The following is a 26,392-nucleotide window of genomic DNA, read 5'->3' as shown; positions in this document are numbered from 1 at the left end:
TTCATTTCATTTTATTGTACTTGATACAAGAGGTTTTAGTTGTTGTTGTTGTTGTTTTTAAAGTAAGCTCTACACCCAACATGAGGCTTGAACTCATGACCCCGAGATCAAGAGTCACATGCTCCACCAACTGAGCCAGCCAGGTGTCCCTCACCATGTGATTTTTTTTTTAAGTTTACTTATTTATTTTGAGAGAGAGAGAAAGAGAGAAAGAACAAGAGAACAAGTGGAGGAGGGGCAGAGAAGGAGGGAGAGAGCCAATCCCAAGCGGGCTCCATGAGTATAGAACCCGACGCAGGGCTCGAACTCATGAACCAAACCTTAAGATCATGACCTGAGCCGAAATCAACTGTCAGATGCTTAACTGACTGAGCCACCCAGGCGCCCCTCACCATGTGATTTTTAAATGCCACACTTAACCATAATCTTCAGATGGGGGTTAGGAGGGATAAGAGAGAAGTCATCTGAAGGACAGCTCCACATGGAACTCCAACCCATGTGAGGGCACTGGGGGACAGAAGGAATGCCAGCCCTGTGTCAGAGACCATCGCATGACCAGGGCCCCCATTCTGCCCTATCTAAGCCAATTAGCATGGATCAGCTATCAAGTGGGGGCCCCTATCCCTGCCCTGTCCCTCATGGGGCTGTGGAGAGGGTCCAAAGGCAAGAATTCAAAGCCGTGGCACTGGGCCTGGGGCTAGGGCCTCCAGCAGCTGAGGCTTCTCAAGCCAGGGAGTGGCTTCTCCACTCCCTGAGAGCCAGGATGGGCTTCTCAAGCCCATCTCCTGAGTGTGCCCAGCTGCCACAGCGTGGGCATCCCTGCTCTCCCAGCTTTACCCCACCCGCCTCCTGCCAGCTCCACAGACATATGCTGCAGCTCCACACCCAGCAGACACCACAGGCTTGCTCTGGTGGGCAATGGCTCCCTGCTTCTCACGCCGAAGGAGCAGAAAATGAGTGGTGCCTAGCCCTGGACCAGCCAGACTCTCAGGTGGCCTTGGCCAAGGGCCTCCAGTTCTCCAGGCCTCGAGCTCCTAGTAGGTGATGTCCGCTCATTCCTTGCCTGTTCCAGACCTTCATTCACTCCACACAATGTGGCCTGGGCTTCCTCAGACTGGCTCCAGGAGCCAGAAATAGATAGGAAACCATCCTTTCAGCCATCATGCCTGTAACTTTACTCTCAAATGGTCAAGAAAAAAATTATGATCTCTTTCTCTCTTTCTTATACACACACACACACACACACACACAGAGAGAGAGAGAGAGAGAGAGAGAGAGAGAGAGAGAGAGAGAGAGGGCAAATACATACAGAAAGAAAGTGAAGCAAAATATTAACAATAGTTGCATATGGCCAAAAAGGGTATATGCGTCTTAGACTATTCTTATTTTGACAACTTTTCTGTAAGTTTGAAATTATTTCTAAATAAAAAGTGGAAGGAGGGAACAAAGGATGGAAGGAAGGGAGGGAGAGAGGAAAAGGGGGGAGGAAGATTCTTTCCTTTCTCTAGATTCCAGGCTACTGGAAGGTGTAGCTAGACCAGTGGCAGCTGGGTTGATGCGGCCCTGCTTGGTGGGGCTAGGTGGGCTTCCCTGAGGTGGTGGTAGGGAGTAGGGCTATGCAGAGACTAAGGGGCATGTAGCTCTCACCCTTTCCATGCAGGGTGGGATGGGGGGGGGGTGGTGCTGAGTGTCTTCCTCTCTTCCAGTCATAGCATCAGGCCAGCCCACGGCTCCCTCCCCTTCTCCTGCTCTCCAGAGAATGAAAGTGCTCTGGAATTTCTATAAGGAGTCTCCAGTGGGACAAGAAGAGGAACTTCTTTTGGTCAGAAGGCTTAGGAGGGCATTCTGTGCCTCTGGGCATGAAAGGAGACTGGGCCAGCCCAGGGCACCGTACCCAGGACCAGAGAGGGATGGGACAGCTCTGGTTAAGGCCAGCCGGCCTTCCCTGCCCCGCTGCAGCACTATCACAGACTTGTGCCTGAGCAGCCCATACTAGCCTCCCTGGTGCCCTTGCCTGTCACAGCAGTGCTTAGAAGGGAAGTGGCTCATTATCCTCTCCCGTCCCTGGCAGAACTGTGGGGTGTGCAGAGGGAGGCCTTTGCTGCTGATGGGCCTGTTGAGGGGCAGAGCTCTGGACCTGCCCGGCCTCATCCCCAAAATGTCCCCAGCTCCCCACACCCTTCATCCCCATCCCTCCCCTTCCCCCACGGTGCCCACCACCCCTCCACCTCCCCTGCATCCCCAAATCCCAAATGCTTTTCCCTAAAAGGGGACTTGTCCCACCCGGCTCTCAGGCCAAGCTTCAGACCCCATCAACCATCCCCTCCCGCAAAGAGACAGCAACACGGTCATCCTGATATGTGGTCAGTCCCTGCAACCGCTGTGTTCAGAACTCTCTCAGAAAGAAGGGGCCCTGCCCACTCTCATAGCCCATCCCCTCTTCCCTTGACCTCAGGCTGCCACTTCAGAGCCTGGACCGCCCCAGAGTGGACCTGCCCTCCATTCAGGAGACTCTGTCCAGGACGCTCAGGACTGCGGCACCCAGAGGTCAGCAGGGGCTGATTCCTCCACTCGGACACCTTTGTTCTTCTCCCGCCTTTGTCCCCAGGCCCCGTCCTCCCAGCCAGCCCACCCACCAGCCCAGCCCCTTAGCCCTCGCCTGTCGGCCCACCTCTCCCTCCCATTCCTCTTCGTGGCCTTTGCCCACCCAAGTGCCAGAGCAGGCAGAGGACGGGTGGGGCCCCCTGCCCACCCCACCCGGCCCAGCCCCCAGCCCGCAGCCGCCCGCAGTCCTGCCTGTCACCCGGCTCCCTCTCTGGCCCACGCCCCTCACTGCGCGGCCCCTCGAACAATCTCTCCCCTTCGGGTCCCCTCCCCACTTCCTCTCCCCTCAGCGCCAGCCCTACAGTCCCGGGAGTCAGGCGCGATCTCCCTGCGTTCCCCTCCCTCCCGACTCCTCCCTCACCCTCTCCCTTCTCTCTTCCCCTCCAGCCTCCGCTCCTTCCCGCTCACTCACCCTCTCCCTCTCCCGCTGCCCCCCTCTCTCTCCCCCACCTCTTTGTTTCAGCGGAGAACTGGCTCCTCGGGACAGTTCCCACACTGCAGTGCCTCTGGTGCGGAGACAGCGCCACCGCCACCGAGGTGAGCGGGGAGCCGGGACGCCGCCGGGCGCGGCAGCCAGAGCTTTGGGGGGCGGGCAGGTGGGGACGCCGGCAGTCCGGTGCGGCGCCTCCCGGCCAGGGGCAGCGGGCACAGCAGTTGGAGTGCCTGATGCCCTGGCGGTCAGCAGGACCCGAGGGCAGAGGGGCAGCCAGTTGGCTGCCAGGGGCAAAGCTGCTCGGGAGCTGGCAGGCTCTTTCCCTGACCTGGTGCCTGGCTTCTGCCGGTGGCCTTGGGCTGAGGGGGACCCGCAGGGGGGCCTGATTGGGTGGGCGGGGGCTGGTCTGCCCGGAGTAGCCACTCCTGAAGGTTCGAGTGTATGCCCAGTCCTGGAGTCCAGGGCTCTGAACCCTGCCTCTGGCAGGGCTGTGGCTGTGAGGTTGCCCACAGGGCTGTGACCCTTGAAGTGTCTGTCCCTGCTGGGGTTTTGGTTGCTGGTCAGGGATGTGCTGGGCTGCTCCCACTGCCCAGGTGGGGGGTGTGGGCAGAGAAGGAGAGATCTGCCCCCTGCCACAGTCTGGCTGTTTTCACCCCATGCTCCTGACCACCAGACCCACAGAGATACATGTGGGGAGGGGCACTTCTCCCTCTGCTAGGGGTCTCTGACCAACTCCCTCAAAATAGGAACCCCAGGATGTCTTCACCCACGGTAGCGAGCAGTAGGGATTCAGGCCAGAGCCCAGAGATGTTCCTGCAGTCAGCTTCCTGAACTGGACAGGGAGGAAAGTGGGGGGCAGGGGGAGGAAGAGAATAGGTGGAGACAGAGCCCTGGCTCTTTCGTGAGACTACAAGTGCAATTATTGGAGATGACCCAGGGCTACCAGGAGATCCAGAGACCCTGAAGCTGGGCAGGTGGGTGGGAGTGGATGGAGGGGGCAGAAGCCACTGCCGGGGCCCCGCCCCCTTCTCAGCTGGAGCTAGGGATGGAAAGGCAGAGCTACACGGGGACAGAGTGTGTTGCTCACACTTCTCCAGAGAGGCCAGCAGGGTGGCTCTGCTGGCTGCCAGAGGAGACAGGAAAGGCTGGGAGTATGCAGGGGCCAGGGGGTGGATCTCCGCAGTGGGATGCATCCTGGGGGTCCAGCCTCTGGCTATCTGGCCAGGGCAGAGCCAGGTCCTACAGCTGCCTGAACCCTCAAGGAGTCAGCAGTGGACAAGATTGTGGGGGGTAGTGACCCATAAGGCAGAGCTGCCAGTGGTATTTGTCCCCCTAGGACTGGTCAGATGGGGTACTTGTTTCCAGGAGCTAACTCTCCCTTGCCCTCTTCCCTAGCCAGAGCCTCCTCATCTGAGCAGGCAACAACCCCAGATGGACCAACATGTACAGAGAGGTGGAATCAGAACTATGGCCATCAAGTATCAAGGGCCCAGGTGGTCCTCCATAGCCCAACCCATCCAGTCTCTACAGTCTCAAGGGCAACCCAAGCCAGGGGAAGTAGGAGAACAAAGCCCCAGGACTGGTCCCAGTGATTACCCAGAGAGCAGTCATCCCTGTCTCAGGAAGAAAGGCCACTCTTCCTGGCCTGGACTCAGCTCACCACAGCTCTGTGACCCCACTCTCATGCAGTGGCCTGCCTAAGCCATTGGCTTTACCCTGAGTGGTCTGTCAGTATCCCCCCACCCCTACACACCCCCTGCTCTCCCCTAGCACACCCCAAATCCTCTCACTCAGCTAGGGACTCCTAGCCTGCAGTGAAGCCAGGTCTCCCCCACCGCAATCTGGGCCTCATCATGTCCCTCACACGTGCTCCAGATCCAGAGGGATCGGACTGACCTCTCCATTTTTTTTCTGGGACACGAGGGGGCTCTCTCCCAGGCTGGGTCAGCTTACTCTAGCCTCAGCTGACCGCCCCACCCCCCGCCACCATACATTGGTTCTGTGACCTCTCAGGGCGCTGTACACCCCAGAAGCCATTTTAAAACTCAAATACCAGCCCCTGTGAGTGCCAGCCCAGTGCCAGAGGGCCTCAGTCAGCGAGCACCAAGGCCTTACTGAGAGGATGCACCTCTCCCTCACCTGTGGCACCTCCTCCACCTCCCTGCACATCCCCAGGCATCCCCCACCCCTGCAGTAAGGAAGGCCTCAGCATCTGTCATGAAACAGCCTCCCAGCATCGCTCCTTGCCAAAATCCCCATGAGGCTTGCCACCACTGTCAATGTGAAGTCCAACCTTTCAGCCAGCCAGGCACACAAGGCCCTTTGCCAATTGGCCTCTGCCAGCCTTTATGGCCTCCTTGCTTGACCAGATCTCCAGTAGGTAACCACACCAAACTGTGTCCTCACCCTAGGGTGGAGCAGAGCATGACTCAGAGGCCCGTTCAGGAACTGGCTGTGGGTTGAGCTGGACACACACGTGCCCACACGTGTCCCCCCCCACACACACATATGGATATGCATATGAATGCACACGCACACCTGTGTAGAAGCCCATCACCCAACTGCACGTGGTTTTCTACCAAATTGTACCCGCAGTGGAATGTGGAATCTGCACCAGGAAGGGACTGACGAATCTGTTTTATGGTTCCCAAGGGTAGTCATGTCACCATCCGCAAGCCCTTGAGAAGCAGCAAGGAAGCAAGAGTGGATCCCTGACTCTGGCTGAGCTCTCTCTGGGCCCCAGGGTCTCTGAGCCCCTGTGAGTAGGCAAGCAGGTCCTAACCAGGCTTTCCTTCTGGTTCTGTGGCAGACTTGCTGTGCAGCCCCAGACAAGCCACCTTCCCTCTCTGTTTCTCCAACTATAAAACAAAGGGATTTGGGCTAGCTGATACCTAAGGGCTGTCCAGGTGCACTGCCCAGCTGTTTTCAGTTCATGCCAAGTACAGGGAATAAAAGGGCCTATAAAGGTGGCAGCAGTGGGGGAGGGGGGCACCCTACATAGCAAGTGCCTCCAGCTGGGAATGGAAATGAGGTGGGCACAAGGGCAAGAGGAACCTGAGCCAGGACAGACAGAAGCAAAGAACCACAGGATGGGAGCAATTATGACCCATAACTGAAATTTATGGAGCAAATAGTTAAGTCCTATTGAACAGTCACCATACAGCGTTTATCTCGTATTTGCATCTAGATTGAGGCCAAGTAGATCTTTTCTCATCTTGGGGATACCAAATGAGCAAATCTAATGGGCCAGGCCCAATCCAGCCCCTGGCCTCCCAGCCCCCACAAACATAGGTGTAGGGCAAGGGCCAAAGCAGCACAGGAGAGACCTCGGGTGAGACCCCACCCACACCCAAACCCCTCAGCAGGCATGCAAGAGACCTAGTGTACAAAGCAGCACATCCCTATCCCCGGCCACCCACATCTGTGTGCTCACATGCCAACACACACACACACACATACACACATGCTGTGGACAAGGCAGACAAGGCCCTGCCCTCCTATCCTGCTCTTGCCTGGAACTTGACACCCAGCACCAACAGTCATGTCCGCATAGGCAAGGATTGACACAGACAGGGCATATCTAGAGGTTACCAGAGGAGCAACAGGGCACAGGCATTGCCATGTGGGGGCAACATTCCCTAGACTATGACATCCCCCCTCCCCCCAGTCAGTGGGAACTCCATGCCAATATAGAAGGAAAGGAAACGGTGCCCTGCATCACAGAGGGGTGCAAACTCCCCTCTTCCCTAAGCCTCCCTGGCCTCCAGAGCCTGGCTCACATTGTTGACTTCACCTTGTCCCCAGGTCATGAACAGTCTGCAAGCTGGGCTGTCCAGAGCCCAAGTGGGTAAGGGAGGCTCTTCCCAGGGGGAGAGCATGCCAGCCTTGGCCCAGAGCCCCTCACACCCTCAGACAGGAAGGGATAGCTGGGGTGGACGAGGGGGCCAGCAGGAGCAGCCCCAGGCCTCGCTGTTCTCTATGGCTTTTTATTCCTATGTGATTCTACTGCTCACTCATATAGGGATTGGAGCCGTGGCGCACGGCGGGGGCGGCCAGCGAGGGCTCGGATCCTGAGCAAAGGGGCCCAAAGAGAGGTAGCTGCTAGCCTAGCCAAGGGAACCTTTCCTCTGTTGCTCTCCCTACCCCCACCCCCACTGACCTCTTCCCTGGCCAACTGTAACAGGAGAATGGCCAGGTGGGCTGCTGGATCCCATCAGTACTCTGACCCACTATCTCAGCGCTGGAGACCACCACTCCAAGGCTGACACTGGGTTCCAGAGGAGCAGCTAAAGGAACTGGGATGTTCCACCTGGAAAAATGGGCCTGACACAAGAAAACAAGGTCCAGAATCCTATGTGGCTGAGAGTAGCCCGTGGGTAAACAAAGGGCAGATCAACCAAAGAAGGTGTGGTCTGTGCCTAAGGGTTTTCCAAACACAGAAGGGAAGGACAGACTTAGTGGACAGTAAGCATTCACCCAGCAAGGCACACAGCAAGCAGAAGCTGGAGACTGCAACAGGGAGGCCACAGGGGAGTCACAGTTGGATAGGTGGCCAGTTGCTTTCAGACCCCACAGTCTGCAGTCCTTAGGCCTGTCCTCCCTCTCTGCTTGTCCCCATTGAATGTGTCAGAAGCCAGGCTCAACCTTCCTAGGCTCCTGTTTAAGTGAAGCAAGTGCTGAGTATACCCTGCAGAGCAGGGTGTGGGGAACTCCTGTAGGGTTTTAGCGCTGGGGCTGCAGGCTGATCCCACTCCCCTTCCCAGCAGTTCTGGGTGAGTCTTCGCTCAGAGGGAAAACACATGGAGAACCCATAGTGTGGCTCTTTTTATTTACAGTCCTTGCTTTACCCCACAGAAAGGACACTCAAGAGCTCAGCAGAGGGGCTGCCTGGGGGTGGGTGGGGAGAAGACTGGGAACAGCAAACTGGCTAAGGGGCTCATCCCAGTCCTCAGAGATACCTGCTATCTGTCACAGCAGAAAGCAGGGAGAAGAGAGCCCCCATCTGCCAGTCCGGTTGGAGGAATGAACACAGAGCAGAAGCCATGGGTGTGAGGTATAAGGGCCAACCAAGCAGCCTGGGCCAAGAAAAGAAGGAACCCTAAGGCCTGGTGAGGCCTTGGGGACAAACCCTGGTCGGCTCCAGGATGCTGTCCTGTAGGCCTCCTCTGTACTCCTAAAACACAACCTATACCATCACCGTGGCCGCAGGAAGAGAAGGTGGGCATCCATGACATTGGTGCCAGTCAGCCCTGTGTGCAGCAGGTGCACCCCACCACGAAAGCAACGGAAGAAGGTATGTGAGTCATTGTGAGATAGAAAGGTGGCCACGTCCAGGCCCTCAGCGGCAGCCTGGCTGGCCAGCTCAGGCATGACCCAGGCCCCAGCAGCCTCTGTGGGCCCATCCTGCCCATCGGTGCCGCCACTTAAAAACAGCACATCTACAGGCCCCAGTGGCTGTCGTCCCAGCTCTACTCCAACACGCAGGGCCAGTTCCTGGTTCCGGCCACCCTTTCCTGAGCCCTGCAATTGCACTGTGGGCTCACCACCAGCCAGCAGGCAGACGGGGCCCCTGGCCCTCACCACAGCCTCCAGAGCCTCCTTCAGCTGCAGGTCTGGGAGCTGGAGCTCAGCTGCCAGCTCACGGAGTTGTTCACCCTCCTCTGCAGAGGCTCCAGCCCCAGCCAGAGTGAGGCGGGTTCCAGCCACCTGGGCGAGCAACCCGTAGAACCGGGCTATACTTTCCACATCGCCCTGCATGGCTGCACTCAGCACCACAGCTTGGTACCCCAGCGCCTCAGCCTGCCGCTGGGCCTCGGCCAGCGCCAGCGCGTTGGAGCCAATGATCACGTTGAGTACGTGACCACAGGTGTGTGGCCCATGAGGGTCAGAGTCAGCCCGAGCCAGCACAGTCTTCACGGAACGTGGCAGGGCAGCACGAAGGCCGTAGCGATTGAGGATGTGCAGGCAATCTTGCACGTTGTGGACGCTAGCCACAGTGGGGCCGCTGGCGATCACCTCCACAGGGTCCCCCACCACGTCTGACAGAATCAGGCTCACCACCTGGGGTGGGGTCGCAGAAGCAAGGCTCAGTCCCTCCTGGCCCTCACCCTACAGCCACTGAGGATAAACCACCACACGCCCCCTACCATGTATCCACACACCCTCACACTGCCCAGTGCATTTTCTTACCCACTTCTAACCCCTCCCAAGGGGGTTTGTAGAACATGTGGCCACTTGGACCCCCCCCCCCCCCATTCCTCTCTGAGGCCCCTCTCAGCTAGTCCTGTGGACTACCACACCAGGCCCCTGCCAATCTGTCTGTTGTTCTAGGCTTTCATCTCCCTGGTGCATGTGGGCTCCTCCAGCCCAGGGCTGCCTGGGGTAGAAGCAACCCATGTACCTGGGCAGGGTAGGCAGCCCGAGCCAGCCCCCCACCCTTGAGCTGGGACAAGGCCTTCCGGATTGTGTTCAGCTCCTGGATGTTGGCTCCACGGGCCGCCAGCAGTTTGGTGAGTGTCTGCTTTTCCTCCAGTGTGACGGGTGGGATAGGGGCTGGCAGCAAGGCTGAGCCCCCACCTGCAGAGACAGTGAAGAAGTTGGGAAGATGGGACAGAACTGCAAAGGAACCTCCCCACTCAGGGAAGCAGGCAGGCAGTGCCCACATTAGGGAAGGGGATGCTGGAAAGGTGGGGTTAGGGTGCCCCCGTGTGGACATGCAGTGACCGTGTGTACAGTCACCACACCCTGGGCCCCTGAGGCTGTGCCCTGCCTTAGAGTAGCCTAGGTCCCAGCAGGCACTAAAAGAACTATTCCATAAGAACTTGGAATAGGGGCTGCCCCTCATCCAGGAGGAGACAGTGAGACCAAGGAGGGGCTCCGTGGGAGCTAGAGACCTGGGTTCTAGCCCCAGATCACATTGGCAAGAGAGCAGCAACAGCAGGGACATTTTTCCTGCAACACCCTGAGTTAGATGTTCCCTATGTACCCCCTCACGGTCACCCAATAGGGTCAGTCAGGGGAGGACCCCACAGCTCCGGGGAGGCCAGATACAATACCCAGGGCCACCTGGGGGTCAGCCATCCAGGTTCCTTACTGCCTCCCTTGCTCTTGTGACCCCGAGGGCTCAGACCAACCATCTCTCACAGACCTGGTATTTGGAACCACCACCACCATCCCCCAAACTGTCCTGAATGAGCCAACCTGGCACCCATACCTGAGATGAGCACAAGCAGTAGATCGTCAGCTGTGAGGCTTTCAGCCAGCTGCCGGATGGCCAGTGCGGCCCGGAGTGCATCACGGTCTGGGAGGTTGTCCTCTGCGCCCTCAAATACCTGGACACAGCTGTGTGGCTTCAGCAGCATCTCCCTGAAGAGACAGAACAGACAGCAAGAGATGGGGTGAGTTCCTCTCCTTCCACCTGATTTCCCAGCTGTACAGGTGAAGGATGCCAACTGGCACCCATCCTGGAGCCAATCTAGACCCAGAAGGAAAGGGATGCTGGTGAGGGAGGGAGGCCCGATGGGGCCTGAGTTTGGCTTAGCTTCCCCGCCCGATGGACAGTGGGCAGCAGCCCCCCAAGGCTCCTTACTGTTTGCCAGCATGCTCCATGGCAGCACGGATCCCCTTGGGAACGCTGATCACACCCTGCACGAGATGCTGGCCCAGTAGCTCCTCAGCTGCAGCTGCCATGCCCAGCACAGCCTTGCCAAAGCCCACCAGGTAGAGGTTTTGCCGCAGCTGAAAGCTCCGGTCCCGTACCTTCAGCTGCCCACCACCAGGATCCAAGGACAGTGCCCGGTGCAGCATGGGGCCTGGAAGCACGGCACCCACAGCGCTCTCAAACAGCTGCCGTGCCTGCTCCGCGAGGGCCATGCCACTGGCCAGCCGGACCACTGCGCCACCCAAGAGGAGTGGGCGCAAGGGGGCTCGGGCCAAGCAGGGCAGGACCTGCAGGACTGCAGCCATGCCCCACTGTTCTCAGCACCACCTGGCACCCATGGCTGCCTAGGGGGAAGAAAGCACCAGTAAGGCCGCTGCAAGACCAGAGTCACCCCCACCACCACCACCACAGCTACCTCTCTGAGGGCTTGGGGCCGCTGGACCCCACAGTGGCTGCTGCAATGGGCCATCTGCCAGTCCAAGACTTTCTGAGGCCCTCAGCTGCCTCATCTAACTCCAGTTCTCGGAGCCCAAGCCAGCCACCTACCATGTCCTTCTCTTCTGCAGGCTCTACTCTGGCCCTCTGGACACTCTGCCCCGGGTCCAAAGGTCCTGTTAGCCGAGCCCTCCCCTAGGCCACCCGCTTCGGCTGAGAGTTAATCATTCATAGAGGGAGCAATTCCTCTCATTGGGCTCCCGCCCCACCCCTTTTCCACCCCCTTCACTTCTAAGCCCTCGTCCAGGAGCAACACCCCTTTCTGGCACTCCTTCCTTGCCTGTTTACCACTTCTGTTGCCAAGAGGCTGCCGGCTGTCCCACCAACTGACCCTGAGCCCGATGACCTGTAACCTGCTCAATTTCATTAGCTCATGGATCTGGTCTGGGAAGCCTAGGTCTGTGTGGGGAGGCTGTAGGCTCACAGAAGCACTGACAGGCAGACCCAGAGCACATCCTCAGGACACACAGCCTGAGGAATCCCAGTGCTCAAGGCCAGTCCAGCAAAAGGTTTGGGTTCAAGCGAGAAATGGCAGCAAAGACTGGCTCATGATGTAACCTCAGATAAGTCCCTAGACACCACAATAAGGCCATATACCTTGGGGCCCACACTGCAGGACAAAAAAGGACACCCTTCCACCTACTTGGCTAGCTAGACCCACCTCTGCTAAGAACATGCCTTTCACTCTGACCTAACAAGACAAGTCTTGGGTCACACCACCCACAGGAGTGAGAGCCGAGTGTCTGGAGCAGGAAAGGCCAGGCTTCCAGAACTGAGGCCAGTCATTTTCCCCACTGGGCAAGGTAAAGGCTAAAGTAGCCTCAGGGTGAAGGTCAGGAAGCTGTAAAGGAATTCAGGGACAATAAAGCCCCAAAGAGCTCATCTCTAAAAAAGGCATCTGCTTTAACAATGCCCACCATAAATGCTGCCAGCTGACTGCACAAGTATGCACAGAACAGGGGAAGGAGGCTGGGAATCAGGCTTCAGCTCTACCAAAGAGACAATTCCTTTTCTCTCACTGGACCTCACATACAAAATGAGAGGTGGGATGAGAAGATTAACGCTTTCCCCTTGACATCCTTGGTCTCTCTGAAGCTGCCCACTGTTAACACAGAAAACCTGAGCCCCACTTTATCCCACACTCAAAAGACCTAACAATGTGTAGTCCTCAGCCACTTAGCCAGCATGGTTCTCAGCTTTCCCATAAGACCAATGCTGCCTGACTCCAGCATTAAAAGGAACACAGAGGGTGCTGACATATGGACTCTGAAAAATGGGCTCAATTTTTGCCAGGAAGCCCCTGGGGATGGCCCATTAGGCTAGGAACCAAAAGTGGCTTAGAATCTAGCAATAGCCTGACAGCCTGCATGAACTTTGTACCTCTTTCCCAGATGGACACAGGCCTTGCCACAGTACACCAGAGCTCGGGGGAGAGGGGTGTTCAAGGCAAAGGTTGCCAGTTAAAATATAAGATGTATTTGAATTTCAAATAAATCAGATCTTTCTTTCTTTCTTTCTTTCTTTTTTTTTTTTTTTGAGAAAAAGAGATAAAGAGAGAATGAGCAGGGGAGGGGCAGAGAGATGGAGAATCCCAAGCAGGCTCTGCCCTATCAGCAGAGCCTGACCAGGGAGCTCAATCTCACCATCCTGAGATCATGACCTGAGCTGAAATCAAGAGTCCTAGGCTTAACTGACGGAGTCACCCAGGTGCCCCTCAATTAGGGATTTTTAAAATACAAGTATGTTCCATACAATATTTGAGGCATACCTACACTAAAAAAAAAGTTACCTATTTGAAATTAAATTTTAACTGCACGTCCTGTATTTTTACTTGCTACTCTTTATTCACACACCCTCTCTCCTAAAACTCCCAGGTACTCCAGAGATAAATCCGGCAACACCGAGAAGACCCTCCTTGACTCCTCCTCGCCACCAAGTGGGGCTGGAGCCACTTCCGGCCTTTTCCTGCCCGCACATGCTCCGGAAGTAATGTCATTCTCTACCGGCGCCTTAGACCTTTCCGAGGGAACTTCGCTGCCGCGTGATGTCCGGTAGTGACCCGAGAAATAATGGCCCGCCACCACCTGGACCCGCCACTGCCCGGCCCAAGGACTTCTTCCGTGGGCCCTCGCGCCGTGGACTTACCGCCCCACCGCTCTGGGTCGCGGCTTCCGGTGCCGGGACCGGAAGTACTCGCGGGTAGGGCGGAGCGGAATCAGGAAGTGTGGGGTGAGAGGGGGCGGGGTTGGGGTGCTGCCAGGCGCAAACTGCCGTGGGAGGGGTGGTGTGAGGTTTGTGCGAGTGGGAACTAAGGCGTTTCCTCCACTCGGACTTTTGGGAGGCTTGGGTGGAGCCACCTTCAGGCTGTATTGCTTTCATCTCTGCAACGGGGGCAATAATCTCTGACTCACCCAGTTGCCGTAAACGTCCCCTCCTTTATCCCGTAGGATCCCATCAATCAGCAAATACATTCCTTGCTCCTGTTAGGTGCCCGGCAATAGACTGAGCAAAGGGACTGAGAATTACGATTTCCCCACAATTCACCCTTTCTGGAGCCAGATTAAATCATCCCGGCTCCTCTCCACCTCTGTAATCCCACAACTCTTTTGTGTTCACCCCTCTCCTCTGTGGCCAACCAATTGCATGAACCTCGAGCAGACAAGCTGCCTGTAAACATGAATGACCCTGGGTCTCCCTTACTCTCTCCATTCTCAGCCTGTGTCCACCCTTGAGCCTGATTTGATGCCTTCCCGCATTCAAAAGACAAGTCCTGACCAGACTCCAAAGACACAAAAGAGTATTTTTTTTTTTAACATATTCTCCTGGGGAGATGGGGGGAGGGAGTTACATCACAAATCACACAGCAGACTTTCTAAAAATCTTAAAACATATCCCCACCACCACCACCAGTTTCCTTTTGCAGCTGCCACATCTCTCCATAGGTCTCCAAACCATGCTCTGCTCTCATGAACTCCTCCTAACCCCTTCCCAGCTGTCTCCCTGGATTTTTCTTTACAATTATAACAGAGGACCTTTTATTCCCTGTCACCCTCTCCCAAACTTCCCCTCTCCATCATCAAAACAAAGGCACCTTCAGGAGAATCTGCCCTCCTTAGATGTGGGGAGATTGTCAATACTTAAAATTTCAGTTTTTCCTTGCAGATAGTAAGTAGTCTTGGTTCAGCTTGCATTTATTCATTCCTCCAGCATTCAGCAGACATTCCCTGACTTTCTGTGTAGGTCAAATGCTACAGCTACTGGGATGAGTAAGAAGTGGTACTTTGAGTTGAGAATTTTACTCTGCTTTCGTAATTGCAGACCCCCATTACTAGAAGGAATGTATATTTGAGCACCTCTCTCATTATTTAGTGCCAGAGACTCATGAACGGATACCATTTACCATGCCAATGCTGTTCTGTCAGACTGTAAGCAGGAAGACTAATTATACCCATGTTTTAAATCCTTCTCCCACCCCACTACTCACAAGATGTATTTAACAGCAAGGTTTAAATGCCCACTGGACTCTGAGTTCTTGGAAGGTGGTGACTTGGTCTAATTTATATTTGCATCTCTACTGCTTTGCATAGGACCAGGCACTAATAAAAGCTGGAATTTCTATATTTTTTATCTCCCACCCCACTTTCTTTCTTCCTTTCCTTATTTTTTTAACGAATTGACAAGAGAACAGTGAAGTAAGTACTCAGCTACAAAGTGCTGCAGACCCAAAGTAGAAAGAATTTCACAAAAGGAAAAGAAATGGGGCGCCTGGGTGGCTCAGTCGATTGGGCGGCTGATTTCGGCTCAGGTCATGATCTCACAGCTCGTGAGTTCAAGCCCCGCGTCGGGCTCTGTGCTGACAGCTCAGAGCCCGGAGCGTGCTTCAGGTTCTGTGTCTCCCTCTCTCTCTACCCCTCCCATGCTGTCTCTCTCTCAAAAATAAATAAACATTAAAAAAAATTTTTTTTAAAGGAAAAGAAATAATGGTAATAACAAGTAGAAGCCTTCGTGAAGCAGTGGGATTTAGATCTAAGAAAACAACTGGGCTCATCAGAATGCATACACATACCTTGATAGTAGGCATGAATATGCCTATAGTCTTTTTAAGTGCACTTTGACAGTAAGTATCGATGTCAAAAATGAGGGGGCGCCTGGGTGGCTCAGTTGGTTAAGTGTCTGGCTTCGGCTCAGGTCACGTGTGAGCCCTGCATCCAGCTCTGTGCTGACAGCTCAGACAGAGCCTGGAGCTTGCTTCGGATTCTGTGTCTCCCTCTCCTGCCCCTCCCCCACTTGCACTCTGTCTCTCTCTCTCTCTCTCTCTCTCTCTCAAAAATAAACATTAAAATTTTTTTTTTAATTAAAAAGTGTGACAGGCAACTTCAGTACGAGGAAATAACTGGTTGTGTAGACAAAGATGATGTAGGGAAGGAAAAAGACTTTGTCCTCTATTCTCTTAGGTTCAGTGGTTGAGGCCCTACGAACTAAACTGACAGAAGACAGATCAACAGAGAGAAAAGTTTATTTCATATGTATATGGGGGGCCTCAGAGAAATGAAGTAAAAACCACAAAGAGGCCAATAGGCCTGAGAGCTTATATATATATATATACCAGTTTAAACAAAAAGCAATAAATTTGAAAGATGTGACGAGACAAAAGGGGTTCATACTTGTGCGGGTAATAAATTGTGGGAAAGTGTATATATATATATATATATATTATATATATATTATATATATATGGAAGATATATATATATAAAATATATATATATTATATATATGGAACTAATAGAAGATAAGGATTGCTGTTAGTAAGATTTGTTTGTACAGATTCACCTTTGGCATTGGCTCTCCCTCTCCTGGTACAGGGAGGACTCTTTCTCATTGGAAATTAATATCCTGCTTTTATGTAGGAAGGAGGAGGGCAGGGAGCCTTTTCTGCATCTGTCCTGAAATTTCTTCAATTCAAAGTAATCCTTATGCCAAAGTGGCATATTTTGGGATGGCATATTCTGATCCCCTTTAAATGGACATGAGATATCCAGCCCAGAGTTGTGAGTATAGAGCAATCTAAATATCCATTGAGAAGATAATTTATACAAATAAGTTATAGTACTTCTAAACAGGTATTTAAAATGGTATTCTAATATTATTAAGGCTTACATATGTGTTACTTTTTGCAATGCTATCCTATGTTTAAAAAAAACTGTTGAGGGGCGCCTGGGTGGCTCAGTCGGTTGAGCGCCGACTTCGGCTCAGGTCACGATCTCGCGGTCCGTGAGTTCGAGCCCCGCATCGGGCCCCTGTGCTGACAGCTCAGAGCCCGGAGCCTGTTTCAGATTCTGTGTCTCCCTCTCTCTGACCCTCCCCCATTCATGCTCTGTCTCTCTCTGTCTCAAAAATAAATAAACGTTAAAAAAAAAAAAAAAAAACTGTTGAAAAGATAATTTACCGACTGGGTGGCTCAGTCGGTAGAGCATGTGACTTTTGATCTCGGGGTTGTGAGTTTAAGCCCCACATTAGGCATAGAGCTTACTTTAAAAAAAGAAAAACAACCATTTAAGTCAAATATATAAGCCTTCTGCATTATTCGAGCAAGCTGAAGGAAAGAAGGCATGTACTGGGGTACATTACTTATACCCTATTGAGGGAGAATTTACTGAATTTATTCATCAGATTAAGCTTTAATTTAAAATTTTTTAAGTTTATTAGTCTTGAGAAAGAGAGGAGAGAGAGAATCCCAGGTAGGCTCCCCACTGTCAGTACAGAGCCCAACGTGGGGCTCGAACTCAAGAACTGTGAAATCATGACCTGAGCCAACATCAAGAGTCGGATAATTAACCAACTGAACCACCCAGGTGCCCCTGGATTAAGCTTTAATTTGAATGTTCCCTTTTAAAGTTTTTTTTTTAATGTTTATTTATTTTTGAGAGAGAGAGACAGAGACAGAACACGAGTGGGGGAAGGGCAGAAAGAGAGGGGGAGAAACTGAATCTGAAGCAGGCTCCAGGCTCTGGGCTGTCAGCACAGTGCCCGACTCAGGGCTCGAACTCACGAACCGTGAGATCATGACGTGAGCCTAAGTCAGACGCTTAACCAACTGAGGCACCCAGGTGGCTCTAAAACATCCCCTTTTAGAGCAAAGGAAGAGGTTGTTCCTGGGTGAGGTTAGGTCATCAGTGACCAGGGGAAGATGGCAGTAATGGTACCCGTCTCCACTAACAGTGCTGAATCTCAGGAATTCGACATGAGTGAAGTACTTGGTCCCTGTAACTCTGAAATCTGCACACCACCACCCCCGGCCCCGCTCCCCGCACACAAGCTCAAAGAGGTCATCAGGGTAGTGAATGGTACAAATTTGTGAGATCAGTGCTCAGTCTTGGGCTTTCTGACCTTGGAACTTTGCTGTAAATAAGCCCTGCTTGTTGAGAAAGCTGATCACAAATGATTGCAGCCGTTTGAGGTTTCAGATGCCTGTGGAGGTTTGGAGTGTTAGTGCACATTGCCAGTCCGGCAGAGTCAGCAGCCGTCCCCCTCAAGTCCCTGTCCCTCTATCGACATTCACCCTGTTATCCTCCAACCTCAAACCATGGTGGTGTGTGCTCGTGCTATTTACCACCGAAGTCCAGTTCTCTCCCCTTCCAGCACTTCCTGGCCCTCTTGTGGTTGAGAAGAGTCATTCAGCTAGTTATGGCCAACCGGTGGCATAGCGAGTAGAAGTGGTGTGGTTCATTTCTGGGCAGTTAGCTGCCCAGGTGAAACCTTCCTGAGCATTTTCCCCTTGGGCTTAGCAACTGACAACCTTCAAGATGGTGGCTTTTTTGCCAACCTAAAACCTGAGTGACAGATGGGAAGAGCCATCCTGCTAACCCACAAAGGACAGGTATTGAAAATAGAAAGTGAACCTTTGATGTTTAAAGCTACTAAGATGTTGGGGCACCTGGATGGTTCAGTCATTTGACCATCCGATATTGGCTCAGGTCATGACCTCACAGTTTGTGGGTTCAAGCCCCGCGTCGGGCTCTATGCTGACAGAGTGAAGCCTGCTTTGGATTCTGTGTCTCCCTCTCTCTCTGTTCTGCCCCGACTCATGCTCTCTGTGTCTAAAAAATTTAAAAAAATTTAAAAAAAATTTTTTTTTAAAAAAGCTACTAAGATGTGGGAGTTTGTGTTATTGCACCATAACCTAGCCTATGCTGGTTGATATGTACACTTTATCCTGTTGCAAGTTAGTTTCAGAAATCAAGACCTGCATTTTAGAATCGTGATCTACTTTTGATGTCAGATCATCTGGAAAATGTTGGTTCTCACTGGCATTCATCTTGCTAGATGCACCAAGAGATCAAGAACATCTTGCTGTATGTTCAAATTCAGGAGAGTCTTGTACACTAATCAATACCACAAGGCAGGAGCACAAAGCAGAAAGCAACTTTCATGAGGAGAAATTCTTTGCATCAGTCTTGGGATTCTGTGGTGGGGCAGATTTTTATTCCATCAGTTCATGTGGCCTCTGGGGTTCTCTTCCTTTACTGCATTTTAATTGTGACTGGACAAAGGTAAATGATTGCAAGAATTCAGGACCAGCAGGAAATGTAAGATTGATGTAGAACCAAAAATAAAAATATTGAACATGAACATGTTCCGTCTTTTCTCCAATAAGATATACTCAGCTTGGTTATTCAGTGTAAAAACTATTGTGAATTATTATACTGCATCCATAAGAGAAACCTTAAAATCCACTGTGAAAATAAAGCAGTGATTTTTTTTTTAATTTATGCAAAACCTGGGATAAATCAGGCTCTCCATCATCAATTCCAAACTGGAGGCAGCTGCCTTCTCAGGGAGGCACTCCTGGTTTCCATGGCCTCCCTTCCACTTATCCTTGACATCCTGGACCTCTTCCTTAGCATTCAGCCCCTAATGCCTCATGGAGGTGGCACCAAGGGGTAAAGAGATCCCTTTTGGGGGCTTCCAGGGCCAGCTCTACAGTGAGTTTTCAGGAGCCTCCTCTTCCACCCTCCACCCCTGCTTTTGTCTCTGCAGCGCTAGACCCTTCTCCAGGGCAGGCCCAAGGTGGGTGCACTGGGAGACCCCAGAGACACCAGAGCTCCGATGTGGGGATGGATAGGGTCCTGAGGCCGGAAGGAGTGGCGTTTTCTTTCTCTTTAAGTTTTTAAATTTTATTTATTTTGAGAGAGAGAGAGCATGAGCGGGCAGAGGCAGAGAGAGAGGGAGAACCACCCGGGGTTCAAACTCAGGAACTCAGATCATGACCTGAGCTGAAATCAAGAGTCGATGCTTAACTGACTGAGCCACCCAGGCACCCCAGCAGTGGAGCTTTCTTAGGTGAAAGCTGTGAAACACCATAGGCTATTTTTCTTGCAAGGAGGGGTGGGGGGTATAAATAACGCTCCCAGAAGCAGCACTGCTGTGACAGATCGGGGATTGCCAAAGCACTGCAGGTTGAATTGTCAGAAAGGATTTTTAAGCCTTTTGAAATAGTTCTGTTTGTTTAGAGGCAGAGGCCCTGGGCCTCTAGGCAATTCTTCCTGGATCTGAGCAGTCTAGGTTTATCTGGGAAGAACCCATCCCTTCCTTCCAGAACAAAAAGGCATTGTTTACCAACAATGGACTTTGTTAAATGTGAATGACTACCTACCCTTTGCCCTAGAAACTGGGCTGGAACTTTCCAGTCAGAAGCAGAGTATGAATCCAGACTCAAGGCTTATTGGCTGTGTGACTTTAGGAAAGTTATTTAACCTCTCAGTCTTCATCATTAAAATGGGGTTAAGAGCATTAAATAAACAATATGTTTCTAGTGCATGTAGAAAGGCTCAAAGTTGTGGCTGGGCCAGCTTTGTGGGTGTGGGACCTGTGTAGTCACACAGGGAACCAAGGTCAGAAGGGTCCTGCACTCGAAGATTGAATATTGTCAAATATTCTACCGTTGCTGTCTAGCATTTCTTAATGATTTTTTGAGGAGGGGCCCATATTTGTATTTTGTACTCGGCCCTGAAAATTATGTAGTCGATTTCAGACCCCCTCTTTTCAGACCCCCTGGTCCTAGGGCTCAGGACCTCTCTGAGGAATTCCAGTAGGTGGTCACATGTTAGGAGGACCAGTGTCCAAACTGGGGGCGGGCCGGGGGTGGGGGGAGGAGCAGAGGTGGCACTGTGGTTCCTGGGCAGTACTGAGGCTGTAATGAGAACATCTGAACTCCCCCGCTATGACAGGCATGTCCTGGCCACTGGGCCCAGGAGAGCTCTTTAGGCAAGAGACCTAGAAACCCTCCCTCACTCAGTAGCTGAAGGCCACACTTGGGAGTCGTCCACAGGCTGATCCCTTGGGGGAAACTGAACACTGCATGTAATTCAGGCGTGGTACAAGCCACATGAATTATATGAAATCAGCCCCGGGTTCCTTGGAAAAGGAATGTTACCTCCATGCATGGCCATCATTATTTCCTATTGGTGGTACGTGAAATGAAGCATTCATTTAGCAAAAGTAGGCAATTTGTCAGGTGAGAAGTGTTCTATGTGAACTGAGTGTGACAGCTGAAATGTGCTGTACGGAGTTACCATGGGTTGCAATTGTGTTCCAACATTTTGCTTTTCTCTGTGGTGATTATGTTCACACACACACACACACACACACACACACACACACACACAGCCTTCCCAAAGAAGAGTCACACAACTGTAGTTATTGTGAGGGCTTGTTTAAGAAGTTGAGGGGGAGTAGAAAACACAACCCCAGAGTGTGCCACTTGGGCATGTAGATTGTTTTGAACTGAAGGAAATTAAGCTGACTCAGGAAAACCGCCCAAGGAATTCAGATAGAGGGCCTGTAACAGGAAGAGAGCTGTTACCAGAGATAACTGTTTACATCAGAAAGACTTATCTGTGGGGCGCCTGGGTGGCTTAGTCCCTTGCCCGTCCAACTCTTGATCCCAGCTGTCATGATCTCACAGTTCGTGGGGGTAAGCCCCCGTGTTGAGCCTCACGTTGACTATGCAGACCCTGCTTGGGATTCTCTCTCTCCAAACAAACAAACAAACAAACAAACAAGATTTTTTAAAATGCTGTTTAAAAAAACAGAAAACTTATCTGCCTCGCGTGACAAACATTTGTTTACCAAACATTTGCTCTTCTCATCTTCTTATGAATTGTCTTTCTCCCCATTGAAGCCCTAGCCCCCCACCCTTTTCTCCATGGCTCAGCATATCGTATACAAACCTCAATTGCCAGGGCACCTGGCTGGCTCAGTCAGAAGAGCATATGACTCTTTTTTTTTTTTTTAAATGTTTATTTATTTATTTTGAGAGAGAGATAGCAAGCTCCCATGTGAGTGGGGGAAGGGCAGAGAGAAAGGGACAGAGAGAATCCTAAGCAGGGATTCTGCGCTGTCAGCACCAAGCACGACTCAGGGCTTGATCTCACAGTTCATGTGATGATGACCTGAGCCGAAATCAAGAGTCAGACACTTAATCTACTGAGCCACCCAGATGCCCCAAGAGCATGACTCTTGATCTCAGGATGGTGAGTTTGATTCCCACATCGGGTGTAGAGATTACTTTAAATGAATAAATAAAAACTTAAAAACAAAACAAAAAAACCCCTCAGTTGCCTGACTGCCTGAAGGGGCCAAGGGCAGGCTACCCCAAAACGTGCCACTTGGGTATATTATTTTAAGTAAAATTTACTGAAGAAACAGCCTATGCAAGAAGGACACTCAGACCCTCCTCTGTCCCCCTGAAAGCAGAAAATAAATCTCCCAGGTGAAAGGTACCCTCCCTGTACCAGGAGATAAAGAGACACCCTTCTCACCAGAGATGGGAAATTCAGAGCCCAGAAGGCTGTATAAATAACTCTTGTTACTTTTTACTAATTTATGACCCCAGCCCAAATTCTGTTTAGAATTTCTTACTAATTGAGGCTCCCAAAGTTAAGTTTTCTTTGTTCCGTCAATTCCTCACAGATTTATTGTCTCTTTGTCTAAAGAGTATGACAACTGCCTGCCTTCATCATTTCTTGAAGTCTCAATTCCATAACTGGACTTCTGTACATGCGTAATGAAACTCTGGTATTTTTTCCTGTTCGTTAATCTGTGTCATGTCAATTTAATTCCTAGTCCAGTTGGAAGATGTTGAGAGTAGAGAAGAATTTTTTCTTCTCTTCAGTTGGTGTAGTTGGCAGGATACTTTAATTCACTGGACATCGCTCGCTCCAGACACTGTAGCAGCTGAGAGATCCTGGACATCCAACATCCAACATCCAACTGGCAAAAGGTAAGATCTCTTACCATGTCAGCCTCCTGGAAGCTCTACAGAGTCCAATGGAGATAGAGTGGTGAGAATCTTTTTTTCTTCCTGTAAATTTAGATTAGCAGGAGAAAATATTGTGGAACTAGCTCCTTGGGCAACTCTCAAGCTGACCTCAGAGACTGTTGAGTTAAAGAGACTGGCCATCCATTTAAACAAACTGTGCTGTGGATCCTCTATGTAAAAACAGAATGAGGTTTTTCCTTTTGTTCTGTGTCCTAAGAGTTTGGCTTTGTGACCCATGAGAACATTTTTCTCTGATTTCTGCCTTCAGGAGGGTACACTTACTGAGGTAGTCCACTTTGGTGGCCAGTCAAATAGAGACGCATAGTTACAATTTGCACTCTGTCTGGCCAGGCCAGCTTGCAGGGGCATTTGTCATAAAAGGTCCCAGCCCATAAGGGGCCTTTGTTGTCCAAGCTTCGTTGCTTGGCAGGGCTAGAAAAATCCCATCCCAGTAGCACCCACCCAGTGTCACAAATTAGAGGGTCTGTGACTAGAGGCATCTCACCATTTCATGAGAGACCAGAGACTTCCTTACCTCCTGTGCAACAGAGGTCTTTGTTCTTAGACTAATTTTGGGAGTGAACTTTTGGATCATGGGGGTTATATCATATATGCCCTCTCTGGACACCCCTTGTATCTTTGGTTAAACCATTAAAAGGCTTATTGGTTTGAGTCCCTATTAATAGATCCTATTCATCAATGGCCAGACATTGACTATATTTGAAAAAATATAAATTGACTATATTTGAAAAAAAAAATCCTGTATAAGGGACTCTCAGTTGTCTTATTGGAATAATAGCTAGGCTTAAGGACTGCCTTGACAAGATAAAAATTAGACCTAAGACAAATGACCACATCTAAACTACATTTCCTTTCTTAAAATCCAGATCTCAAATCTGCCTATTTTAACTTCCCTTCCCCTACAAGATTTGCAGAGAGCATTCCAGCTTCATCTCTAGGTTCAAAATATACAGGCTACTCTTGTAAATGCTGAAGGCCAAAAAGTGAATTTAGCAGAAGCAACTGGGACAGGCAGTAGGCTCACTTTGCTGTAATCAGGTCTGCCAGCTTCAGGCATTTCTATGCAATAACCTTCGCAGATGTATCCTAGACACCCCCCACCCAACCATGCCCCCCACTTCAAAGAATTCATATCCCTTGAACAGCAGCGGATCTTTTGAATTATAAAGCCCTTTTTCCTCCACTTTCAAAAGATCCTACCAAATTTAGAGAAGAATTAGAAAAATTAATTGCTATTCACAACCCTACTCACAGAGACCTTGACTGGCTGCTAAGGGGAGTTCTTCTGACCCAAGATTAAACCGGTTATTAGATAGGCCAGACTAGCCCCTGAGAAAACCCCTTCCACAAAAGAAACAGGTGATCCACATTTCTCATAGGCCCTCCTATAAATGATCTGCAAAAGGCCAGTATTCAGAGTCGAATAGAAGCCTAGGTTAAACTGTGTACTCAGTACTCAGAAAGAAGGCTTTTGTTAAAATGCTTTATGCAAACTTTACAAAGGCATAAATCTTTTGATCCTCATTTTAGTTAAAAATCTCTGTGATATAAAGAAACAAATTTAGTTTAAAAGGTGGGCTAATCCCTTGATATTCAGGCTATAATCCAGTTCTTTGGGGAATTAAAAACGCCTTTGTTTTACAAATATATATATATATAAAATGAGAAATTCAGCCTAGAAACAAGTCACAGCCGACCTATCTTTACAAACCTCACCTATTTCTCTTAAAATGTTGATGGATATCGTACTTTTTTTTAAGTAGGCTCTATACCCAACATAGGGTTTGAACAACCCTGAGATCAAGAGTCACATGCTCTGCCAGCTGAGCCAGCCAGGCACCCCTGTTTATGGATAAAAGATCAAGCTACTGGAACAAAATTGTCCTATACTTAGAAAAACAACAACAACAAACAAACTTGTGCTCTTTCTCTGCCCCTTAAAGTTATTAATCTTCTGTCCTTGAAATGACATAGCCCACAACTGCCTAAGAATAAAGGGAAAAAAGGAGGGTGGGGAGTAGACCTTTTAAAATACAAGCTGCTAAAAGGGCTCTTTTAATGGCACCTCTGATATGCTCCAAATACCCACCTTAGAGAAAACATGGATACTTTCTCTGTAAATTTTCTACCCCCATCTTCTCTAGGACTTAAGAGCCACTCATTGAAATTCTTCGTTTTTTAAGTATATTTGTTTATTTTTGAGAGAGAGAGAAAGAGAATCCCAAGCAGGCTCCAGGCTAATAAACAGCATGACAAGGGGCTTGGCATGGGGTTCCATGTGGGGCTTGAACCCACCTACCATGACCTCATGACCTGAACTGAAATCAAAAGTCAGAGGCTTAACCGATGTAGCTACCCAGGCGCCCCTCCATAGGTCATTCTAACTCAGAAATTTATCTCCAAGAATTGGAATTCATAAGGAGCCCTCAGTTTTAGAAGCTATATTGTTTAGGAGAGGTTCCACTTTAAACTGTATAGCATGAAATTTAAAAATTTAGTAAATGGGCCAATCTTAACCCTATTGTGGTATTAATTTCACAAAATGTAAGTGTATCAAGTCATCAGGTTGTACATGTTACTTAATGTTATATGTTAGTTATATCTCAATACAGCTGGGGGGGGCAACTTTCTAACTAGCTTAAACAATAAGGAATAATTGTTATTTCATGTAACAAGGGATTTCAAGGTAGGACGCTGTAGAGTTGGTGTGCAGGTCACAAAGACCCTGGGTCAGTGTCCTAGAGCTGCTCTAACACTCACACAAAGTGGGTGGCCTAAAACAATAGGGTTTTATTGTCTCAGTTCTGGAGGCCAGTAGTCCAAAATCAATTTGTCACCAGGGTCATGTTTCTCTGAAACCTATAGGAGACACTCCCATCTCTACTTCCAACTTCACAGGGCCACCTTCTGTCTCTCCCCTCTTCTCTCTCTCTTTTTTAAGTTTATTTTGAGAGAGACAGAGAGTGCAGGCAGGGGAGGAGTGGGGTGCATACAGAGGATCCCAAGCAGACTCTGTGTTGACAGCGGAGAGCCTGATGTGGGGCTTGAACTCACACACCGTGAGGTCACGACCCGAGCTGAAGTCAGATGCTTAACTGACTGAGCCACGCAGGAGCCCCTCTCCTCTTCTCATAAGGACACCAGTCATATTGGATTCAGGGCCCAGCCTACTCCAGTATGACTTCATCTTTACTAATTACATCTGCTGCAACCCTGTTTCCAAATTTGGTCACATTTTGGGGTGCTGGGGGTGGGGACTTCAATATATCTTTTGGGGGGGGGGGGGACAAAATTCAATCCATAACGGACCTTTTCCATCTTTCTGCTCTGCCATTCTCATCCTGCTGGCTTGCCTTTAGGCTGCTTTCCTCATGATCAGACTTGGCTACAGGCATCACATCCAGCACAACAGTGTCCAACGGATGAAGAGGGATCATTTCTTCCTTGTATTTCTTTTAGAAGCAAAGAAACTGTGAGGTGCCTGGGTGACTCAGTCGGTTAAACATTTGACTCTTGGTTTCAGCTTAGGTCATGATCTCACGGTTCGTGGGTTCAAGCCCCTCATCGGGCTCGGAGGCCTGCTTGAGATTCTCTCTCGGCCCCCCCCCCCCCATCCCACAAATGTGCACTCTCTCTCTCTCTCTCTCTCTCAAAATAAATAAGCATTTAAAAAATAGATAAGCATTTAAAAAAAAAAGAGGCAAAGAAATCTTCCAAGACCCCTTCCCCAGCAGACTTCCTCTCATTTCTCATTAGCAAAAATACTATCACACTGACAAGCCTAATCCCATCACTGGAAGGGAAACAAGACCACCCATCATGATTGGTTTGGATCAAGGGTTCTCAAATTCCAGTAT

General features: G+C 50.6%; 1 protein-coding gene across 4 annotated transcripts; it reads right to left on the bottom strand.

The window, feature by feature from the left end:
* Positions 1 to 51: 51 nt before the first annotated feature.
* GLYCTK (glycerate kinase) lies at positions 52 to 13,413 on the bottom strand. 4 transcript variants are annotated; one of them, XM_060631200.3, is made up of 5 exons: positions 13,338 to 13,413; positions 10,626 to 11,041; positions 10,251 to 10,402; positions 9,438 to 9,613; positions 52 to 9,097 (listed from the first exon to the last, which is right to left on the bottom strand). In XM_060631200.3, exons 2-5 carry the CDS (start codon positions 11,000 to 11,002, stop codon positions 8,231 to 8,233), a joined length of 1,572 nt encoding a protein of 523 aa, XP_060487183.1. In that variant the 5' UTR covers positions 11,003 to 11,041; positions 13,338 to 13,413; the 3' UTR covers positions 52 to 8,230. The 4 variants fall into 4 exon arrangements, with proteins under 4 accessions (XP_060487183.1, XP_060487182.1, XP_060487181.1 ...); XM_060631199.3 differs by lacking the exon at positions 13,338 to 13,413 and adding an exon at positions 13,046 to 13,161; XM_060631198.3 differs by lacking the exon at positions 13,338 to 13,413 and adding an exon at positions 11,244 to 11,373.
* Between the last annotated feature and the right edge of the window lie 12,979 nt (positions 13,414 to 26,392).

Source organism: Panthera onca, chromosome A2, assembly GCF_046562875.1.
Source record: "Panthera onca isolate mPanOnc1 chromosome A2, mPanOnc1 haplotype 2, whole genome shotgun sequence".
Lineage (NCBI taxonomy): Eukaryota > Metazoa > Chordata > Mammalia > Carnivora > Felidae > Panthera > Panthera onca.
The sequence above is the reverse complement of the archived record's forward strand: the minus strand, read 5'-3'. Positions and strand labels throughout refer to the sequence as shown.

Bases quoted from the DNA above. Each gene is read 5' to 3' on its own strand.
- GLYCTK (XM_060631200.3), bottom strand. From the start codon at position 11,002: ATGGCTGCAGTCCTGCAGGTCCTGCCCTGCTTGGCCCGAGCCCCCTTG. The intron at 10,403-10,625 runs GTAAGGAGCCTT...CTGTCTCTTCAG, and splicing joins ATGGAGCATGCTGGCAAACA to GGAGATGCTGCTGAAGCCAC. The intron at 9,098-9,437 runs GTACATGGGTTG...ACCCCACCCCAG, and splicing joins GGGCTGCCTACCCTGCCCAG to GTGGTGAGCCTGATTCTGTC.